We start from the raw sequence: 19,936 nt of genomic DNA, 5'->3' as shown, positions 1-19,936 counted from the left end.
ATTGATGTAGGCTGATTATGTTCCATGTGTCACATTGTTTTCAATGAGTAAATGATAAGAAATACAGTAAATCAAGGATCTGGTTACAATATGCTGTTGTGTCTTTGGGCAAGGTAGCTAAGTAGTCTGGGGAATCATTGCATTCTATCCAAACACTGACCAAGACCCAATTATGGGTAACACATCTTAACACGTGCAGGGCTGAACCGGGCGGCAGGCCACGCAGCCTCTGCCTTTTTCCTGAAAAATGTACCTCTTGCCATTCCTCTGTATCGGTCGGGGATTTTGCTACTACTGGGACGACTGGCGAGGACGCGCTCCCGTGCCACCTTCAGTTCCAGTAGTTTCCTCCGTAATGCCCTGTTTTCTTTCTGGCTTTGAGTTATTTCCAAACGAAACACTGCATAGTCGTCGTCTACGAGTTTACAGATCTCTGCGACGGCTGCATTCGCTAGCACCTCCATGATGGAGGCTATTTGAGTGTGAAAAACCACACAATTAGCCATTGTTAGCAGCTAGTTAGTCTGCGTTACATACATAGGACTTGGTTGATAGATGCTATCTGTCTCCAACGTGAATTAAACACTATATGGGTTAAGTATGTGACGCTGTGAATGTAAATTAGTCATATTTTAACATTAAATAAAAAAATGCTAACGTGGAAATTGTTCTTATTCACTTCCGTTTACTTCTTCGTGTGAGTTTCCAGCAGAATTGCTTTGTTACGTATTGCTGCCTTTCACAGGTTGGAGTGTGAATTGCACATTGACAGGAAAAAGTGGAAATATTATTATTATTATTATTTTTAAATCTCTCCATCTAACCCTACACATATTCACCACTATACCCCAAAAACACACCACCCCAACCAGATCCTACTCCAGCCTGGGAAGGATGGAGCCCCTTCTCTTAAAACCCCCTGTAGATCTTCTATAAAAAATATTTTTAAAAACTCTTACACCCCAAAATGTCTCTGCTGCTATCACTACCAAATTTTTACAGGGGTTTACGAACCATCAGTGCAGTACAATTCAATAACCATAACCATAAACGCAAGAAATCCTACCTTACTGAAACTCATCCTCTCTGGATCGCTCTTCAGGCCTATTCACTGGGAGGCTGATCGCTCTCAAACTCTAGGCGGAATTCTCCCTACAGTTCTCAGCTGTTATCTTCGGCTGGCTCATGTGAACTACAATCCCGACGCTTTGTTTTAACGTTTAGAAACGTCAATAATCATCGCTTGCAATACGGCTTTCGAAACAAAAACACACTTACTGTAGCAGTTTTGCGAAAATCCATACAGCTATGGATGCTTCCATCCGACGAAACTACATTTCCCGAGTTACGTTTACACACACGTGTTGGGAGCAAGCTAGATTGCTAATTAACACAGGTGGTCGCCGCTGTTTTCCCCAAACAAGCGCTGTAACATGGCGACATGGCCGTGTGGGTACCCTAACACTATCAGGCTGTATATCAATTTAACCTTTTGTTATTTGAAAATGATTTCTTGCTGATATGAAAGCGAAGTTCTAATCGAGCGTCGGGGCTTTTAACAAATCCCCCCTTACAGAAGATGCCTTCGTCCAATGACTCTTATGTGTAATGGAAGTGAGAGTCATGATCAAGGGTTAGGGGGCTCCCTGTCGAATCACTCACCCTTGGCCTATCAGAAACTTTCCTCCACACTCAAACTCTGGCAATCTCAACCTGTCTCTCTCTCACAGGCTCTTTGAATCCACAGCCGCATGGGCTCCCCCCACAGTTGGCACAAAGTGCTTTCTCTATCCCAACTTTACACTACCTCTGACTACGTCCTCCTGTACATTTCTCACATTGTGGGATCTCCATTCTCCACAGTCCGAATCCTTGGCACCTAAAGCACCGTAGCGGGTTCGGAACATAGGCCCTCACAGAATAGCAAATATAACCTACCCTGATTTTATCAAGTAAGAAACTGTGACAAAGCTCAACAAGACAGACAGGGTATTCTCAGTCTCACCATTGCCACCGGGTCTACAGTACGTCTCACCAAACGGCAGGCGTCACAAACACCAGGATTATTTTTCATTTGATCCACCTCTACACTCTACACTGAGCAGCGCCCTGCTCCGGAGAGCAAAGCATGACACAACTTGATCCTTGATAAATTCCGACCCTATGCTTGCTAACAGCTGCACTGGGTTCAGACAGGCTTCGGAAAAAAACATACCTCAATCCAGGAATGATAAATTGCATTGTAGTCAGAATTGTCCCATTATCCTAACTGTTATTCCGTTTTTCCGGAAAGCAGCCCTTTTCGTCCACATGCATTTAAGGGCCTCTGCTTGGTGTGAACATTCTTGTGCTTCTTCACATAGTTCGCCTCAGCAAAGCGCTTCCCACACGTGGGGCAGGCATACGGCTTGTCTGCATCCATCCATCCAAACGGTTGGCCTCCCACTTTGTGAAGCAATGACACCAGAGGAGGCAGGAGCCACAACCCTCAGGTGGTTAGTCTTTGACCTCAAGACATTGTTTGGGAGTTGCTGGGATTGTGAACATCCATCTTGAACCTGTCTGTATTGGTGGAGTAACCTTGAGGTAACTGAGGAAGGCTTAATGTCATTCCCAGACACTACACTTATGCCCAATGTGCGAAGAGTCTGGTGGACCAAAACGTCAAACTTAACCTGAGAATCTCCCGGTTCCAATAATATTGGCTTAATCTGCATAATCTACCAACCAATCATCTCCCTCAACACCTTCCACTCCCCCGTATGCTAGCACACCACAATCACAGAGTCACGCAGTCGTGAGATTCACTAAAATTCAATGATGACAAATACTTTACCAAGAAGGTCACTCCCACTAAAACCAACTTTGAGTGGTTGATATCCCAGGTTTATATGCACTGTGCGCAATAGCCTGGGGAGAAGGTTAAGGAAGGCTAGGCCCAGACCTTCTTTGGACGCTTTTACCAGACATTAGACAAGATCCTGAAGGAAAAGACAGACTTGCTGATAGACTACCAACAGTGGGGTCTCCCACCACTCTCCATGAAGGCTAAATCCCAGGGTAACCTGGTCTATCTCTATCAGCCCCAGGCCCTGCTTCATCCCTGCACTGAGTGTGAAGAGAAGGGTCTGGGCTGCAGACTGGATCCCTGACTGGAGCCTCTGGGAAGATCTTAATATCTTACTCCTCGGGTCCTCTCTCTCCCTGTCTCTTTCTCAAAACCCATTGTAGGACAAAGCCACCAGGTCTGAGGTTGTTCAGTCCTCCCGTTTGTCTCCACTGGTTGTGTTCTGTGTGGTGGTGGTGGAGTCTCGGTCCATTGTGGATCGGTCCCATTCCCAGCCTCTTAACACCGAGATTCAAGTACCTAACAATATGGAGCCATCAGAGTTTAATATTAAAAAAGAAAAAATCCATACAGTTGAAGTCAGAAGTTTACATACATTTAGGTTGGAGTCATTCAAACTAATTTTTCAACCACTCCACAACTTTCTTGTTAACAAACTATAGTTTTGGCAAGTCGGTTAGGACATCTACTTTGTGCATGACAAGTCATTTTTCCAACAATTGTTTACAGACAGATTATTTCACTGTATCACAATTCCAGTGGGTCAGAAGTTTACATACACTAAGTTGACTGTGGCTTTAAACAGCTTGGAGAATTTCAGAAAATGATGCCATGGCTTTAGAAGCTTCTGATAGGCTAATTGACATAATTTGAGTCAATTGCAGGAGTACCTGTGGATGTATTTCAAGGCCTATCTTCAAACTCGGTACCTCTGTTTGACATCATGGGAAAATCAAAATAAATCAGCCAAGACCTCAGGAAAAAAATTGTAGACCTCCACAAATCTGGTTCATCATTGGGAGCAATGTCCAAAAGCATGAATGTACCACGTTCATCTGTACAAACAATAGTACGCAAGTATAAACATCATGGGAACACGCTGCCGTCATACCGCTCAGGAAGGAGACGCGTTCTGTCTCCTAGAGATGAACGTACTTTGGTGCGAAATGTGCAAATCCATCCCAGAACAACAGCAAAGGACCTTGTGAAGATGCTGGAGGAAACAGGTACAAAATGTCTATAGCCACAGTAAAAAGAGTCCGATATCGACATAACCTGAAAGACCGCTCAGCAAGGAAGAAGCCACTGCTCCAAAACCGCCATAAAAAAGCCGGACTACGGTTTGCAACTGCACATGGGGACAAAGATCGTACTTTTTGGAGAAATGTCCTCTGGTCTGATGAAACAAAAACAGAATTGTTTGACCATAATGACCATCGTTATGTTTGGAGGAAAAAGGGGAGGCTTGCAAGCCGAAGAACACCATCCCAACCGTGAAGCATCATGTTGTGGGGATGCTTTGCTGCAGGGGGGACTGGTGCAATTCACAAAATAGGTGGCATCATGAGGGGGGGATTATGTGGATATATTGAAGCAACATCTCAAGACATCAGTCAGGAAGTTAAAGCTTGGTTGCAAAATGGGTCTTCCAAATGGACAATGACCCCAAGCATACTTCCAAAGTTAAAACTTCTTGGGGGCAGTATTTTCACGTCCGATTGAAATGAATGCCCAAATTCAACTGCCTGCTACTCATCCCCAGAAGATAAGATATGCATAGAAAACACTCTGAATTTTTAAAAACGGTTTGAATCATGTCTGTGAGTATAACAGAACTTATATAGCAGCCGAAACCCGAGGACAAACCATTCCAATTCTTTTTGTTAAGATCACTCTCTTTTCAATGGGTTTTCATTGGGAATCCAGATTTCTAAGGGACCTTCTTCCAGTTCCTACCGCTTCCACTGGATGTCACCAGTCTTTAGAAATCGGTTGAGGTTTTTCCTTTGCGCAATGAAGAAGTATCCCTGTTCAAAACGAGGGTCACTGCAAGTGTACTGTTAGATAGAGGCGCGTGACCAGAAAGGTAGCGTCAGTTTGTTTTCTTCCTGTATTGAACACAGATCATCCCGTCTTCAATTTTATCGATTATTTACTTTAAAAATACCTAAAGTTGCATTACAAAAGTAGTTTGAAATGTTTTGGCAAAGTTTACAGGTAACTTTTGAGATATTTTGTGGTCACGTTGCGCAAGTTGGAACCGGTGTTTTTCTTTATCGACGGAATTAATCGAACAAAAGGACCATTTGTGATGTTTATGGGACATATTGGAGTGCCAACAGAAGAAGCTTGTCAAATGTAAGGCATGATTTATATTTTTATCTCTGCATTTTGTGTTGCGCCTGCATGGTTGAAATATGTTTTCTCTCTTTGTTTACTATGGTGCTATCCTCAGATAAAAGCATCGTTTGCTTTTGCCGAAAAGCCTTTTTGAAATTTGACATGTTGGCTGGATTCACAACACGTGTAGCTTTAATTTGGTATCTTACGTGTGGTTTCATGAAAGTTCGATTTTTATAGTAATTTATTTGAATAGCTAGCGTCCCACATATCCCAGAGAGGTATTAAGGACAACAAAGTCAAGGTATTGGAGTGACCATCACAAAGCCCTGACCTCAATCCCATTGAAAATTTGTGGGCAGAACTGAAAAAGTGTGTATGAGCAAGGAGGCCTACAAACCTGACTCAGTTACACCAGCTCTGTCAGGAGGAATGGGCCACAATTCACCCAACTTATTCTAGGAAGCTTGTGGAAGGCTACCTTAAATTTTGGACCCAAGTTAAACAATTTAAAGGCAATGCTACCAAATACTAATTGAGTGTATGTAAACGTCTGACCCACTGGGAATGTGATGAAAGAAATAAAAGCTGAAATAAATAATTCTCTCTACTATTATTCTGACATTTCACATTCTTAAAATACAGTGGTGATCCTAACTGACCTAAGACAGGGTATTTGTTACTAGGATTAAATGTCAGGAATAGTGAAATACTGAGTTTAAATTAATTTGGCTAAGGCCTATGTAAACTTCTGACTTCAACGGTATGTGTTGATTCAACAATTAAGTATAATAGAACCTCCCGGGTGGCGCAGTGGTCTAAGGCTGTGCCAACAGAGACTCTGGATTCGAGTCCAGGCTCTGTCGCAGCCGGCCGCGACCGGGAGGCCCATTGGGCGGCGCACAATTGGCCTAGCGTCGTCCGGGTTAGGGAGGGTTTGGCCGGCAGGGATATCCTTGTCTTATCGCGCACTAGTGACTCCTGTGGCGTGCCAGGTGCAGTGCACGCTGACCAGGTCGCTAGGTGTTTCCTCCAACACATTGGTGCGGCTGGCTTCCGGTTTGGATGGGCGCTGTGTTAAAAAGCAGTGCGGCTTGGTTGGGTTGTGTTTCGGAGGACGCATGGCTCTCGACCTTCGCCTCTCCTGAGTCCTATGGAGTTGTAGTGAAATTGGGGAGAAAAAGGGGGTAAAAAATTTAATAATTATATATATTTTTAAATTAAGTATAATGTTTTGGTTCGACAGAGAAGGGAAACTCAGTCCCTGTAATGATACAAAAATATACAAGTCAGTCAGTACAGAGTCAATTTTGTATTTCATTTGAACAAAATGGTCATACTCACATAACGTTTAGTACAGTACTTTTATTGCACACAATTATAGATGTGACAAGTAAACGAACTTATCTGGTACCCTCGCTTTGATCAAATGATTTTTAGAATGCCTTGGAAAAGGTTCAACATCACAGCTTCTCTACTTCATGTCAAGTAAACATGAATTAAGGCATATATTTTATTATCAAACAACAGGACAAGGTTGTCACTCTTCATAAGTAAAGCATTTTTTTACAGACACCATCCATCACCATATCATTTAATCTGCCTCATCATACTCATTCTTTCCTCAGTTCCCTCCTACATCCAAAACCAACAGAATTAACTACAAACATACTAGCTAGTACTACATAACATGTTACTATACTCTATACATGGGCCATGTGCATTTTCTGCTGGTGTATCCTAAGGTAACTCCTCTCTGAGAACCTCTTCCCGCAGTGTGTACAGGTGAATGGCCTCTCTCCCGTGTGGACCTTCAGGTGCGTCTTCAGATGGTGCTGGTGGGAGAACCTCTTCTCACACTGGGGGCAGCTGTAGGGTTTCTCCCCTGTATGGACCCTCTGGTGCCTCTTCAGGTGGTGCTGGTGGGAGAACCTCTTCTCACACAGGTGGCAGCCAAACGGTTTCTCCCCCGTGTGCATCCTCTGATGGCTCTCCATCTGTTTGCGGAAACTGAAGACTTTCCAACAGAATGAACACGGGAAGCACTTCTCTTTGCCACCAGATCTGCTGATAGCGTTGCTACTACTGTCATTTGTCAATGGGCTTGTGTAGCCATTTAGTGCACTGGCATTGTCTGAGGTCTGGTTTAACATAAGGAGAGTGTGAGGAGGACGGCCAGGGAGTGTCTGTGTTGTGGCAGGTTCCATGTTCCAGTTGATAGATCCTATAGAAGGCAGGCTGAAGGCAGCACCTGTTCGGTGGTTAACCTGAGGAGTCATCAGTCTCTCTGAATCACAACTATAGGAGCAGGACGGAGCTTCGCTAGCAGAGTCTGTGTCTGTTCTCTCCTGCCGCATACTGACACCTCCCCGTCCCCGCGGACCAAATCTAAACCTCGTCCTGGTCTCAGCCAGTCTGTTGTCATGGAGACTAAGTTCGGTTGTTGTTTTGTATTTGACAGTCTGTTTCTGGTTGTGGTTAACAGTGTTGTTCCCCAGCCCAGAGTTGAGGATGCTGTCCCATCCACTGACCTCCACTATGTCGCCTCTGGTCCTGGCCTGCTCAGTGATGTCGTCCCCTGGGCCCTTGGCTGCACCAGTCTGGGAATCCAAGATGGCCGCCCAGTCTCCTCTGTTAGCCTCCAGCCAGCCACCTTCAGGCAAATGTTACAATCCAGACTTAGCAACAGAACAACAATCATAGACATGGAATTTGTGCATGTTATTTGCCTGGTGATATCTATGACTTATGTTGATATACATCATATTGTTTATTTTTATATTTCATACAAATTGGATTGATATTGTTTTGGAAATAAAGTACTCATGTACTCTATGTAGGCTATATGTATTTCTCCTTTACCTTGCTCCCCCATCTTTAGTCCACTCAGCTGATCAATGCTCTCTGGTCCATCTTCTATTGTCTCCTCTTTGACCAGCAGCAGGTCAGGCTTCCCATCCTCCATGTCTACTGACTGTAAGAGATACAGAGTGAGAGGATGTTGGATCAAGAAATCTGATATGAGCATCCTGCTATGGAGCATCTTCTGATTGGACAATGAGGGTTTGCTATGAGTACTATGCAAACATGTTAGTTGATGTGATTACCTGACACTTAAATGGTTGGATAATTCAAACGCAGGGTCCCACACCAAAAAAGGCTAAACTGATCCAACAACAGCACTCCTACTCCGAGAGGCTTTGTGGATACAGGCCCTGACCTAATACCATTCAGACAGTAGTTCACAGTGGGCTCACCTCAGTGAGACTGTGTGTGGTCCTGTGCTGCTCAGCTGGTTCCTCTGTGGGTTCAGGAGGAGGTGTAGTCTGGTTGTCCTCCATGACCATGGTCCCCTCAGGGTTCCCCAGACCCTCCTCCTTCACCAGCAGCACCTCTGGGCTCTCCTCCTCCTGGAAGAGACAGATGATACAGACATACACTCCCTTAGGTATGTACACACAGATAAACACACTTTCAACATGGAGTGTTTACCCATCCCCACTACGTTTGTATGTATTAAGGATCCCCACTAGCTGCTGCCAAGGGAGGACCTACACTTCCTGGGGTTCAGCACAATGAAAACATTACCTTTCACAACACATTAAGTGTGTGTCCTCAGGCCACTACTCTACTATCACATATCTACAACACAAAATCCTTGTTATCTTGTGTGTGTACGTTCTATGTTTGAGTCCTATACTGTAATTACAGAATGACTTCATTGTTGTTAAACCCATCATGGTGGACATAAATATGATGTTGTGGGTAAATATGAGTCAGCTATGAGGTCATCATCAGACAAACCTGACTGAACTATTTTGACCTGTACAGTAGGTGTTTGTTAGTGTGTGGGGATGTGTAGGTATCATTAGTAAGTAGTCTGGTTTTAATCTTATCTGGAGTACTTCTCCTGTCCTATTCGGTGTCCTGTGTGAATCTAAGTGTGCGTTCTCTAATTCTCTCTTTCTCTCTTTCTTTCTCTCTCTCAGAGGACCTGAGCCCTAGGACCATGCCCCAGGACTACCTGACATGATGACTCCTTGCTGTCCCCAGTCCACCTGACCGTGCTGCTGCTCCAGTTTCAACTGTTCTGCCTTATTATTATTCGACCATGCTGGTCATTTATGAACATTTGAACATCTTGGCCATGTTCTGTTATAATCTCCACCCGGAACAGCCAGAAGAGGACTGGCCACCCCACATAGCCTGGTTCCTCTCTAGGTTTCTTCCTAGGTTTTGGCCTTTCTAGGGAGTTTTTCCTAGCCACCGTGTTTCTACACCTGCATTGCTTGCTATTTGGGGTTTTAGGCTGGGTTTCTGTACAGCACTTTGAGATATCAGCTGATGTATGAAGGGCTATATAAATACATTTGATTTGATTTGATTAATGCTCTGTCGGGGGTATGTAGAATAGGGTGAAATCAGGGGTCTGTATCCACAAAGCCTCTCAGAGGAGTGCTGATCTAGGATCAGTTTTGCCTTTTTAGATCATAAAGAATAAGACTATGTAGACAGGTGGGGACCTGATCCTCGATCAGCACTTTTACTCTGAGACTCTTTGTTGGGCCCGTGTTAACAAAAGCCTCTCGGAGTAGAAAATTGGTCGTAAGTGCTGATAAGAGACATTTGATTCCTACTCTGATGGGTAAAAATAAAAGCTATGTGTGAAGCCTCTTTAGCCATAACAGTCCCACCTTGTCAACAGATATTTAGGAGACCTCATGAGCTGTCCTAACCAGTTAAGGGTTACCAGCAGGTGTCTTGGTAATGAAGCGAGTCAGTGGTTCCTGTGCCACATGCAATTGCTTTGAAGTTATTAAAATAATGTTTTGATACATGTCTATATGATCAATGCATAAATAATCTAGACCCTCTGGTCGATTTTGACAATGATTTCACGTGGCCTATTTCACATGATATGCCTAAATGCTTATAACCACTAGGCTAATAAATAAACAAGTTTTTATTTTGATTATTTAATGACCTACATCATGCTATTTCATGTTATCCCTTTGGAGCGCAACATTACGTTGTTAAAAAATGTAAAAAGCCTAAAATTGGGCATGCCGGTAAGTTGGGCAACTGAAAGCATTTAGGGCTTATGTTAACTTTGATTGTGTCCGATGAAAAACCTTTCAAACATACGCAAAATTATCGGCAAGTGATTTGATAAACAGGAGTTCAAAGTTGAAAAGTTGTTAAAGGGAAGTGACGGGTGTTGGTACAGTATAATGGTAATATAGTCCAAAATTCAGCTTTTGACAATCATAAGAATGGGTTAAAAAATGTTTAAAGGTTATTCATGCCAACATATTAGGCGATAATTAAGAGTGGGCAAAGTGATCGTGTCGGGTGAATATTATATCAAATGTTTTACCATTGCAACATTTGATGGTAGTCACACTCACCGACGTTGTCTGAAGCATGCTATGGAGTTCACAGCTGGTGATGCCTCATTGTGATTGGTTATTCCCTATCATTTGCAAACAACGTCAAAGAGCGTCATCGCTATCTTTCCTTTGCAGGATGTCGTGATTATCAGCTGAGAAACTTTTATGAGTTGATTTTACTCCTCCTGGCTCAGAGTTAGTCTGGGCAGTGTCTCGACGTCATCCTAAAACCTACTCTGAGCTGGGAGTTTATTTTAGTCTTAAAACAGATTTGAACTGCTGGGATCTATTCTGAGATGCTTTGTGCTTACGGGTCCAGATGGGATTTATACTAAAGAGAATCTCAATGAAAGTCTTAGGATGAAAAGTCCCATTTAGGTGTTTATTAAACATAAACAAGTTTTAAATACACCATATGAAAACCACACACATACACACGTCTCAACTAAAAAACTGCATGAAGTTGATCAACTGCATTCATTTCTTATTAAACATGTCTGGTGGTGGGGGGGGGTGAAGTAGTTGATTGGAAGTAATGAAACAGGCAGTTGTGAACATCATATAGCCTACACAGTACAAACACAATATGTATAACATACTTTTTAGGCTTATGTGGCTTATACACTGAGTGTACAAAACATTAGGAACACGTTCCTGCTTTTTCCATGACATAGACTGACCAGGTGAATCCAGGTGAAAGCTATGATCCCTTATTGATGTCACTTGTTAAATCAGTGTAAATAAAGGGGAGGAGACAGGTGAAAGAAGGATTTTTAAGCTTTGAGGCAATTGAGACATGGATTGTGTATGTGTGCCATTCAGAGGGTGAATGGACAAGACGACAATGCCTTTTAACGGGGTATGGTAGTTGGTTTGAGTGTGTCAAGAACTGCAATGCTGCTGGGTTTTTCACACTCAACTGTTTCCCCGTGTGTATCAAGAATGGTCCATCACCCGAAGGACATCCAGCCAACTTGACACAACTGTGGGAAGCATTGGAGTCAACATGGGCCAGCATCCCTGTGGAACGCTTTCGACACCTTGTAGAGTCCATGCACAGACTAAATGAGACTGTTCTAAGGACAAAAGGGATGCAACTCCATTTTAAGAAGGTGTTCCTAAAGTTTTGTACAATGCATATCATATCACACAATATCTGGATACAATATTCTACCAAGGAATATTCCAAATGCATCTGTGGGTCTTTTCTGCTGAAAACAATCAAAATGTGTCTTTAATGCAGGATTTGATCTAAATGTCAGATGCTATCGAGTGGAATGATTACTTTCTATGTTATAGAGTGGAATGGTTTTTCTGCTGGTGTATCCTGAGGTAGCTCCTCTCTGAGAACCTCTTCTCACACTGGGGGCAGCTATAGGGCTTCTCCCCTGTGTGGACCCTCTGGTGCCTCTTCAGGTCACCAGCCTGTGCGAAGCGCATGTCACACTGGGTACAGTTGTAGGGTTTCTCCCCTGTGTGGACCCTCTGGTGCCTCTTCAGGTGGCCAGCCTGGGCGAAGCGCATGTCACACTGGGTACAGCTGAATGGTTTCTCCCCTGTGTGGACTCTCTGGTGCCTCTCCACCTTCTGGGAGCAACTGAAGCCTTTGTTACAGAACATGCAGAGGAACCGTTTCTCTTTACTATATCCTGATGTGGTTCCCGCTCCCTGAGTCTGGGCTCTAGCCCTATTGTTTGAGTTCAACACCTGATCGAAAAGGACGTGACCATGTGAATCTGAAGGCCCCATCGACGTGGACACTGGGTCGTGATGCCTGAGCGAGTGTAAAGGGGAGTGGGTAACAATATTTGTATTTGTTTCTAAGCTTTCACTGTAATCTAAGAAATCTCTGCCCTGTGAGAGTCCATCTCCGAGGTGACTATCTGCATTCCATGTGGGAGGAGCGTCGCCCTCCACTTTCACAGTCACTTCACCTACAACCAGACCCTCTCCTTTCTTATCTAAGCACCCTTCAGAGTATACACTACTACTGTACCGGTTCCAGTCCCCTCTAGACAGATCAGTCTGTCTCTCTAAACCCAAGGGCATGTTGTCAGGGTCCAACTCTGTAGTGTAAGAACAAGATGGATTATTGCCAGTCTCTAACACGTCACCTGAGTCCCGATGGGATTGAATCGTCCTCGGGCTTAGGTTACCGTAAAGTAAATACTCTGAGCCGAGAGCAGGAGGACAGCCCAGTGGCTCCAATCTTTCTGGGTCTGATCTGTGGTCAGATCCTGTGGGTAAAAGCCTTTGTGTTACAGTTAAAGTCTTGGTATCTGTCTCTGACTTGAGGACGGCGTTCAGCATTCCACTGACCTCCGTGATGCTGCGTCTGGTCCTGGGCTGTGCTGGTGAGGCGGTGGGATCCTCTGGAGCGGCAGGAGCTCCCCCTGTAGCTACAGTCTGGATGTCTCTGCTGTGCCGTGGGTCCTCCTCTCCTTCAGACCTCTCTTGCTTGAACCCAGGACCTGCAGCCTCTATATCTGCAGACTGACACAAGAAGAGAGGAGGTTATTATCAGTACATGAGTATAATTGGATAACAATGTCATGGGGAAGTCTCACAAGCTCCCCTATGGCAGGTAAATGAGGATGTACATGTAAGGAAGTTAATAGCTGCGGGGAGCCTTTATGAAATAAACTGGCCACATTTGATATACTGTATTTTGATGTAATACTATTAAACTAACCTCTATCACGATAACGTGCTGGTTGGAGGTTCCACTCCCCTCATCAACAGTGATTGGTTGGTCATCTCTCCATGTATTGTGTCCCGCTGGCCTCACAAAGCTCCTGTGGCCTCCAGTGAGATGCCCTTCACCTGAGAGTGATTGGGGGAAAGATGGTGTTAAGTTAGGTATTGTTAATGCTCAACAGTATATTGTACAATATTGACACTGTCTACAATTGGCAAGGATGTAAGGTAACACTTGTCATAACTTCTTGACATACTATTTATTAATTGATGTATTATGCTCCATGCATCACAATGTTTTCATTGAGTGAATAATTTGAAATGCAGTAAAAAAAAAAAGTTTTACATTGAGTCATTTAGGAGACTCTTATCCAGAACGACTTAAAGGAGCTATTTGGGTTAAGTGCCTTGCGCAAGGGAACATCAACAGATTTTTCCCCTAGTCGGCTCAGAGACTTTTCGGTTACTGGTCCAACACTCTTATCCGGTAGGGTACATGTAGCCCCAATCAAGAATCTGGTTAGAATATAATGTGTCTTGCCGGAAGATAGGGGAATCATTGCACACTATCCAAAAACTGACCAAGACCCAATTCTGGGTAACACATCTGGGCCCGGTTTCCCAATAGCGATGGAATTTAGGCTCACGAGTGTTTTAAAGGTTCATCTTTCCTACAACGGCCGAACATGTAACATATTTCCCAAAACACCAAGCAGAGAGAACTTTTATGCTTGATCCAAAGGCTCCGTGTGACGCAATTGCGGAGCATTCGGAGGCCAAATCGAGCCAAATCCGTACAGCGATGCCATGCGCCTCTTATATTTTGTAACAACGTGGATGGCTCCGTATAGCTCCACATTGACATGATTGGTTGACGGTAGTTGGGGGTGGTGTAAATCCACTATTAACACAAACTCACTTCCTTGACAACTTCCTTGACAACCAATGAAAGGCTATCAACTTTGTGGTCCTTCTGTAGCTCAGTTGGTAGAGCATGGCGCTTGTAACGCCAGGGTAGTGGGTTCGATTCCCGGGACCACCCATACGTAGAATGTATGCACACATGACTGTAAGTCGCTTTGGATAAAAGCGTCTGCTAAATGGCATATGTTATTGATGAAAGGCTATCAGAAGAAGTTCACAAATAAATAAAAAACGATTTATGATACCTCGTGTAGGGATTTCAAAAGACACAAAAATGTGATTGAACTCCTGGAATGAGATGTGGAAGGTAATGGGGATAGACGCGGTAAAGAGGTCAATGGAATGCAGACGGTAGGGGATAGAAGGAAGTTGGATTGGCGCACATTCAAAAAATATGATCTAACAAAGTGGATATTTGTCAAATCCATCATGATTGATATGTTGTAACAGGCCCACAATGTGGTTACTCAAATCCAATTTGAATACATTTGGCTCTTTTCGCTGCATAACATTTAGAGGTTGTCACTTTTCAGGTTTAGAAAAAAAGACTGCTAAATGCTAGCTCCCATTCGTATAAACTGGTAGCATAGCTAGCATACAGAAAGCGGTGGTGGTGGTCGTCAAAGTAGTTTTAACTGACAATGACATGTATTGGGCTTGATATCCACATAAGTATTATACTCTGATTTTGACCTCAACATAGTGTGAAATATACATATAAACAATAGCCTAAATACAGTGCTGTGTATTCATGGACGTCAAGGGAAGCCAGGCTTCCCCAAATATATGACCTATAAAAAAATGTAAATGTTAAAATAAGGTCTCTTTCATCTCTCTGTTTTTTCATAATTTTCCATCTATTTGCAAGGGGCTGAATTTCACGGGAGAAATCATCCGAGCGAGAGAAATAGCGCCCCTCTGTCTCAGATTTGATTTGCAGTATGTGTAGCCCATGTATCTGATGCTGTCTGGAACAAAAGAGTATATGACATGTTGCGCCGGAGCATTTGATTGATTGATGCCAGCAAGCATTTGGCCTCCCTTGGTAAACATTTTTTATATAATAATTAGCCAGTCAGCGTAGGTTGTCAGTAGGTTGTCCTGGCGCAGGAAAACGCCCCCCAAGGGAGGTTAGTTTGGATTCGGCTTCACACCAATCAAATCACATCCTAAGCTAAACTTCCTTATTGTTTCTGGTCTGCAGTAGCTAGCTCGCTAAATTGGCCATGGATGGAGATGGGGATTTTGACTGGTGGTTTTGACTTCATTCTCTGCACAGGCCAATGATTATGATGACGATTCAGATCTAACCATAAATTAATGTTGTACCACTGGCCTGAGACGATTGAAGTTCAATATGAGTCGAGATGTTGCCTAGTAGTCTAACTAGCTAGCTAACTTAGCTGGTTCATTGTTGCCCATGAGAGGAAGTCAGGCTAGCAAGCATTTTAGCTATGTAGGCCATGACAACAAAAACTAAAAGTGTGCTATATGACAAAGCCATAGACCGGTTTGCCAACATCAAAGAGAGGAGGATGGCATAGGTGTTCAACTAGTCTACAAGTTCGGCGAGTCCACTTTTCTTATTTTAAAGTTATGTTTTTACTTACATGCGCAAGCAGTTCCTCCTGCAACAAAGCATCCCCACAACATAATGCTGCCACCCCCATGCTTCTCGGTTGGGATGGTGTTCTTCAGCTTGCAAGCATCCCCGTTTTTCCTCCAAACATAACGATGGTCATTACGGTCAAACAGTTATAATTTTGTTTCATCAGACCAGAGGACATTTCTCCAAAGAGTACGATCTTTGTCCCCATGTGCAGTTGCAAACCGTAGTCTGGCTTTTTTATACCGGTTTTGGGGCAGTGGCTTCTTCCTTGCTGAGCGGCCTTTCAGTTTATGCCCATACAGGACTCGTTTTACTGTGGATATACTTTTGTACCTGTTTTCTCCAGCATCTTCACAAGGTCCTTTGCTGTTGTTCTGGGATTGATTTGCACATTTCGCCCCAAAGTACTTTCATCTATAGGACACAGAACACATCTTCTTCCTGAGCACTATGACTGCTGCATGGTCCATTGGCGTTTATACTTGCGTACTATTGTTTGTACAGATGAATGTGGTACCTTCAGGCATTTGGAAATTGCTCCCAAGGATGAACCAGACTTGTCTTTTTTTCTGGGGTCTTGGCTGATTTCCCATGATGTCAAGCAAAGAGGCGCTGAGTTTGAAGGTAGGCCTTGAACTACATCCACAGGTACACCTCCAATTGACTCAAAGTATGTCAATTAGCCTATCAGAAGCTGCTAAAGCCATGACATAATTTTCTGGAACTTTCCAAGCTGATTAAAGGCACAGTCAACTTACTGTATTATTATTGACTGTATGTTTGTTTTACTCCATGTGTAACTCTGTGTCTTTGTATCTGTCGAACTGCTTTGCTTTATCTTGGCCAGGTCGCAATTGTAAATGAGAACTTGTTCTCAACTTGCCTACCTGGTTAAATAAAGGTGAAATAAAATAAAATAAATTTAAAAAAACTTAGTGTTTGTAAACTTCTGACCCACTGGAATTGTGATACAGTGAATGATAAGGGAAATAATCTAGTCTGTAAACGATTGTTGGACAAATTACTTGTGTCATGCACAAAGTAGATGTCCTAACCGACTTGCCAAAACTATAGTTTGTTAACAAGAAATTTGTGGAGTGGTTGAAAAATGAGTTTTAATGACTCCAACCTATGTGTATGTAAACTTCCGACTTCAACTGTAGATACTGGTAGGGTCGAAAGAAAGGCAGCGTTGCACGATTTCACAATACAATCACGATCATTGAGCACATTAAGCTGCATTTCATTAAATATATTGAGGTAAAAAATAGACAGTAGACAAATAAAACTCAATTAAGTGAACATGTATTTTAATATCATTGAAACATATAGGCCTATATTGTAGGTAGGCTATATATTTTTAATGCGGTCATCTCAATTTTCATTTTTAAGCATTTTACCCCTACAATTGCAAAGACATTGGCAACTTTGTATTTGTAGTCGACTTCGTTGTGAAGTTATAGGCGGTCACCGAGAGACGGATAACATAAATCTTCTATGTATAAAGTGACGCTGGAGGGCAAAAAAAAGCATCTAACAACCCAGTCGGCTGTTCTACGAGTTGGCTGAGGCAGGCGTTAAATTACGAGCGTTTAAGTGCAACGTTAACTATGGTTTTGGGGAAACAGCTTGGAGATTTAACAATGCTCCTCCTACGAAGGTTTTAACAATATACTTAGCCTTAAGATTCTTCTGGGAAACCGGTCCCTGAACAAATACGCAGAGGGGAGCGGGGCGACTTAAGCCAATTTATGCATGATCCGAAAATGTGGTCGGGGGCTCCGTATGGACGGGTGTGACGCAATCGCGGAGTCTCCAGAGGCATGCAAAGGCCAAAAGGAGCTCAGTACCGCTCTGTATAGCTCCGCACGGAGATGATTGGTTGACAATAGGTGGGGGAGAGAGAGGTTCTGTTTAAACACAAACTGGCTTGCTTGACAATTTCTTTCAAAGTCTTTCGGTCCTGTTGTTTTTTGATAAAGAGCAACCTACGCGTGTGAAGCTTGGTTATGTAAGATACGATGTAAGAGCTTTCGTCTCCAAACGATTGCAGTGTAAGAATTGTAAACGATTTGGCCATGATTCAAGTGTGTGCAGACGGACAGAGTATATTGAAGAACGGTGTAGTTAAAGCGGTCAATCGAATCTCCTATGCAGAGGTGATTTAAAAGAATTGGGAAAACAAGGGATGCTCGTGATGATATGGTAGTGGACGGACCACAGCCTGTAGTAAATATTTGCTGCCAGTCAAAAGATACCGTGTGTTAAAATTGTGGATTTTGTGGTAGTCATTGCCACAGTTATTAACTGTACGGCACATGTCTCGTAGAAGACTAAGAAACTGGACATTATTGTGGCAGAAACGTTTTTGGGACTTAAAAGATTTTTACATCTGAAGACTTGCATTACTGTCTCCGGAAGACCTGCCCTCCCAGTTTCCCCTTAAGCCAGAGTTCGGAACAGATCGGTTACATTTTTTAAACAGCAAAGTTGTTTAATTTAGTTTACTTTTTGATGGGTATTTTTATTCATTTATGGGAATCCTGTTTCCATCCCTCACAGTTGGTGGTGGGATGCACATTAAATTGTGCTATTGCCAATATACCATAGAATACAACTTCCTTCACAACAGCTCTGTGCTGCTCAGCGAAACGCATGAGGTATGAATGCCCTGACTTCTGTATCCGCCGTATCACCGTAAATGCATTAAAAATGTATGGCCTATTCTGTAGAAGTATTTTTCATGTTCATTGAATTTAGTTTTATTTAGCTAATGCAGCGCATTTATGCAAAATGTACCTCTTGCCATTCCTCTGTATCGGTCGAGGATCTTTACACTTCTGGGACGACTGGCGAGGACGCGCTCTCGCAATGTCCCCTCTGCGCGCTCCCGTGACACCTTAAGTTCCTGTAGCTGTAGTTTCCTCCGCAATGCCCTGTTTTCTTTCTGGCTTTGAGTTATTTCCAAACGAAACACTGCATAGTCGTCGTCGACGAGTTTACAGATCTCTGCCACGGCTGCATTCGCTAGAACCTCCATAATGGAGGCTATTTGAGTGTGAAAAACAATACAGTTGGCCATTGTTAGCTAACATTAGCAGCTAGCTAGCGTTATATAGATAACATCTATCAACTAAGTCCTGTCTCCTACGCGAATGAAATATAACCTGTGGTAAGTATATGATGCTGTGCAGTTAAATGAGTCAAATGTAGATGTCCATGGTGTTAATAAACGTCTAAATCAAAACGCTAACGTGGAAATTGTTCTTCGTCAGTTTACTTCCGTTTTACACCGAAGAGAAATATCAGCGTCTCGTCAGCAACACGTGAAGTACTTCCGGGTCAACGTTGTTTTAGAAATTCTTCAAAATACAGGTTCCCCAAGTAATAGTAGAAACACTCAGGTTATTGACAGTTATTTACATTTGTTCATATTTAAGTGACATTTGCACCATGTTCCAAAGTCATATGAATGCCCCCAATGCGAATTACTGTTAATGTAATACATATTGGCTTATAGAGCAAAACTATTTTGGGTGCCGCAGTAAACGTTTTGTAGGGTCTGTAGAATGTATATCTGGTGTCATTTCAATGGGGCTCTGAATAATACAGTGTTGCTGGCCTTTTGCTCCACCCATTCCATTGGGACTAACCTCAGTCCCCCATGAAATAACACCATACATTCTACAGACCCTACTGAGTATTTCCAACCCCACTTTTACATTGGCACATAGAATAGTTTTTTCTCTCTAAGCCAATAATGTAATTTATAGGCCTACAATGATTTGCATTGGGAGCAATGAAATGAGTGGGCTTGCTGGGTATCATCCAATAAATAACACAATATATAGACTCTAGTACTAGATCAATGTGGTCTGTAGAATATTATGTTCTTTACATTCATTTACTCAAGTTCCAAGCATTTCTCAATGTGTACCACATTATAATATGATGTATCTTATATAAAGTAGTCATTCTCTTTTTAGTTTATTATTTTAACATTATGCACTATGCAAAGCTGAAAAAATTATTGATTTCGTATCATACACACAGCGTTTTACCGCAGTCTTTTATTTTGAAGGCAAAAATTGGAAAACTGGAAGTCTTAATGCTGCTGGCGGGAAACTA

At 42.9% G+C, this 19,936-nt stretch overlaps 1 protein-coding gene across 4 annotated transcripts in view; it reads right to left on the bottom strand.

The window, feature by feature from the left end:
• Positions 1–19,598, bottom strand: part of LOC118395542 (zinc finger and SCAN domain-containing protein 5A-like) — a 42,527-nt gene extending 22,929 nt beyond the window's left edge. The window contains exons 1-6 of one of the 4 annotated variants that reach the window (XM_052465136.1): positions 18,608–19,533; positions 13,271–13,401; positions 12,898–13,071; positions 8,446–8,598; positions 8,051–8,162; positions 6,698–7,841 (exon numbers count right to left, since the gene is read on the bottom strand). In XM_052465136.1, the coding sequence (XP_052321096.1) occupies positions 6,892–7,841; positions 8,051–8,162; positions 8,446–8,598; positions 12,898–13,071; positions 13,271–13,401; positions 18,608–18,890 (1,803 nt within the window). In that variant the 5' untranslated portion in view covers positions 18,891–19,533 and the 3' untranslated portion in view covers positions 6,698–6,891. Of the gene's footprint in view, positions 1–253; positions 760–6,697; positions 7,842–8,050; positions 8,163–8,445; positions 8,599–12,897; positions 13,072–13,270; positions 13,402–18,607 lie in introns of those variants that run through there. The other 3 variants (XM_052465135.1, XM_052465137.1, XM_052465138.1) reach the window with 3 other exon arrangements.
• Between the last annotated feature and the right edge of the window lie 338 nt (positions 19,599–19,936).

Source organism: Oncorhynchus keta, chromosome 16 (genome assembly GCF_023373465.1).
Source record: "Oncorhynchus keta strain PuntledgeMale-10-30-2019 chromosome 16, Oket_V2, whole genome shotgun sequence".
NCBI lineage: Eukaryota > Metazoa > Chordata > Actinopteri > Salmoniformes > Salmonidae > Oncorhynchus > Oncorhynchus keta.
This window is presented reverse-complemented; position numbering and strand designations above follow the sequence as displayed.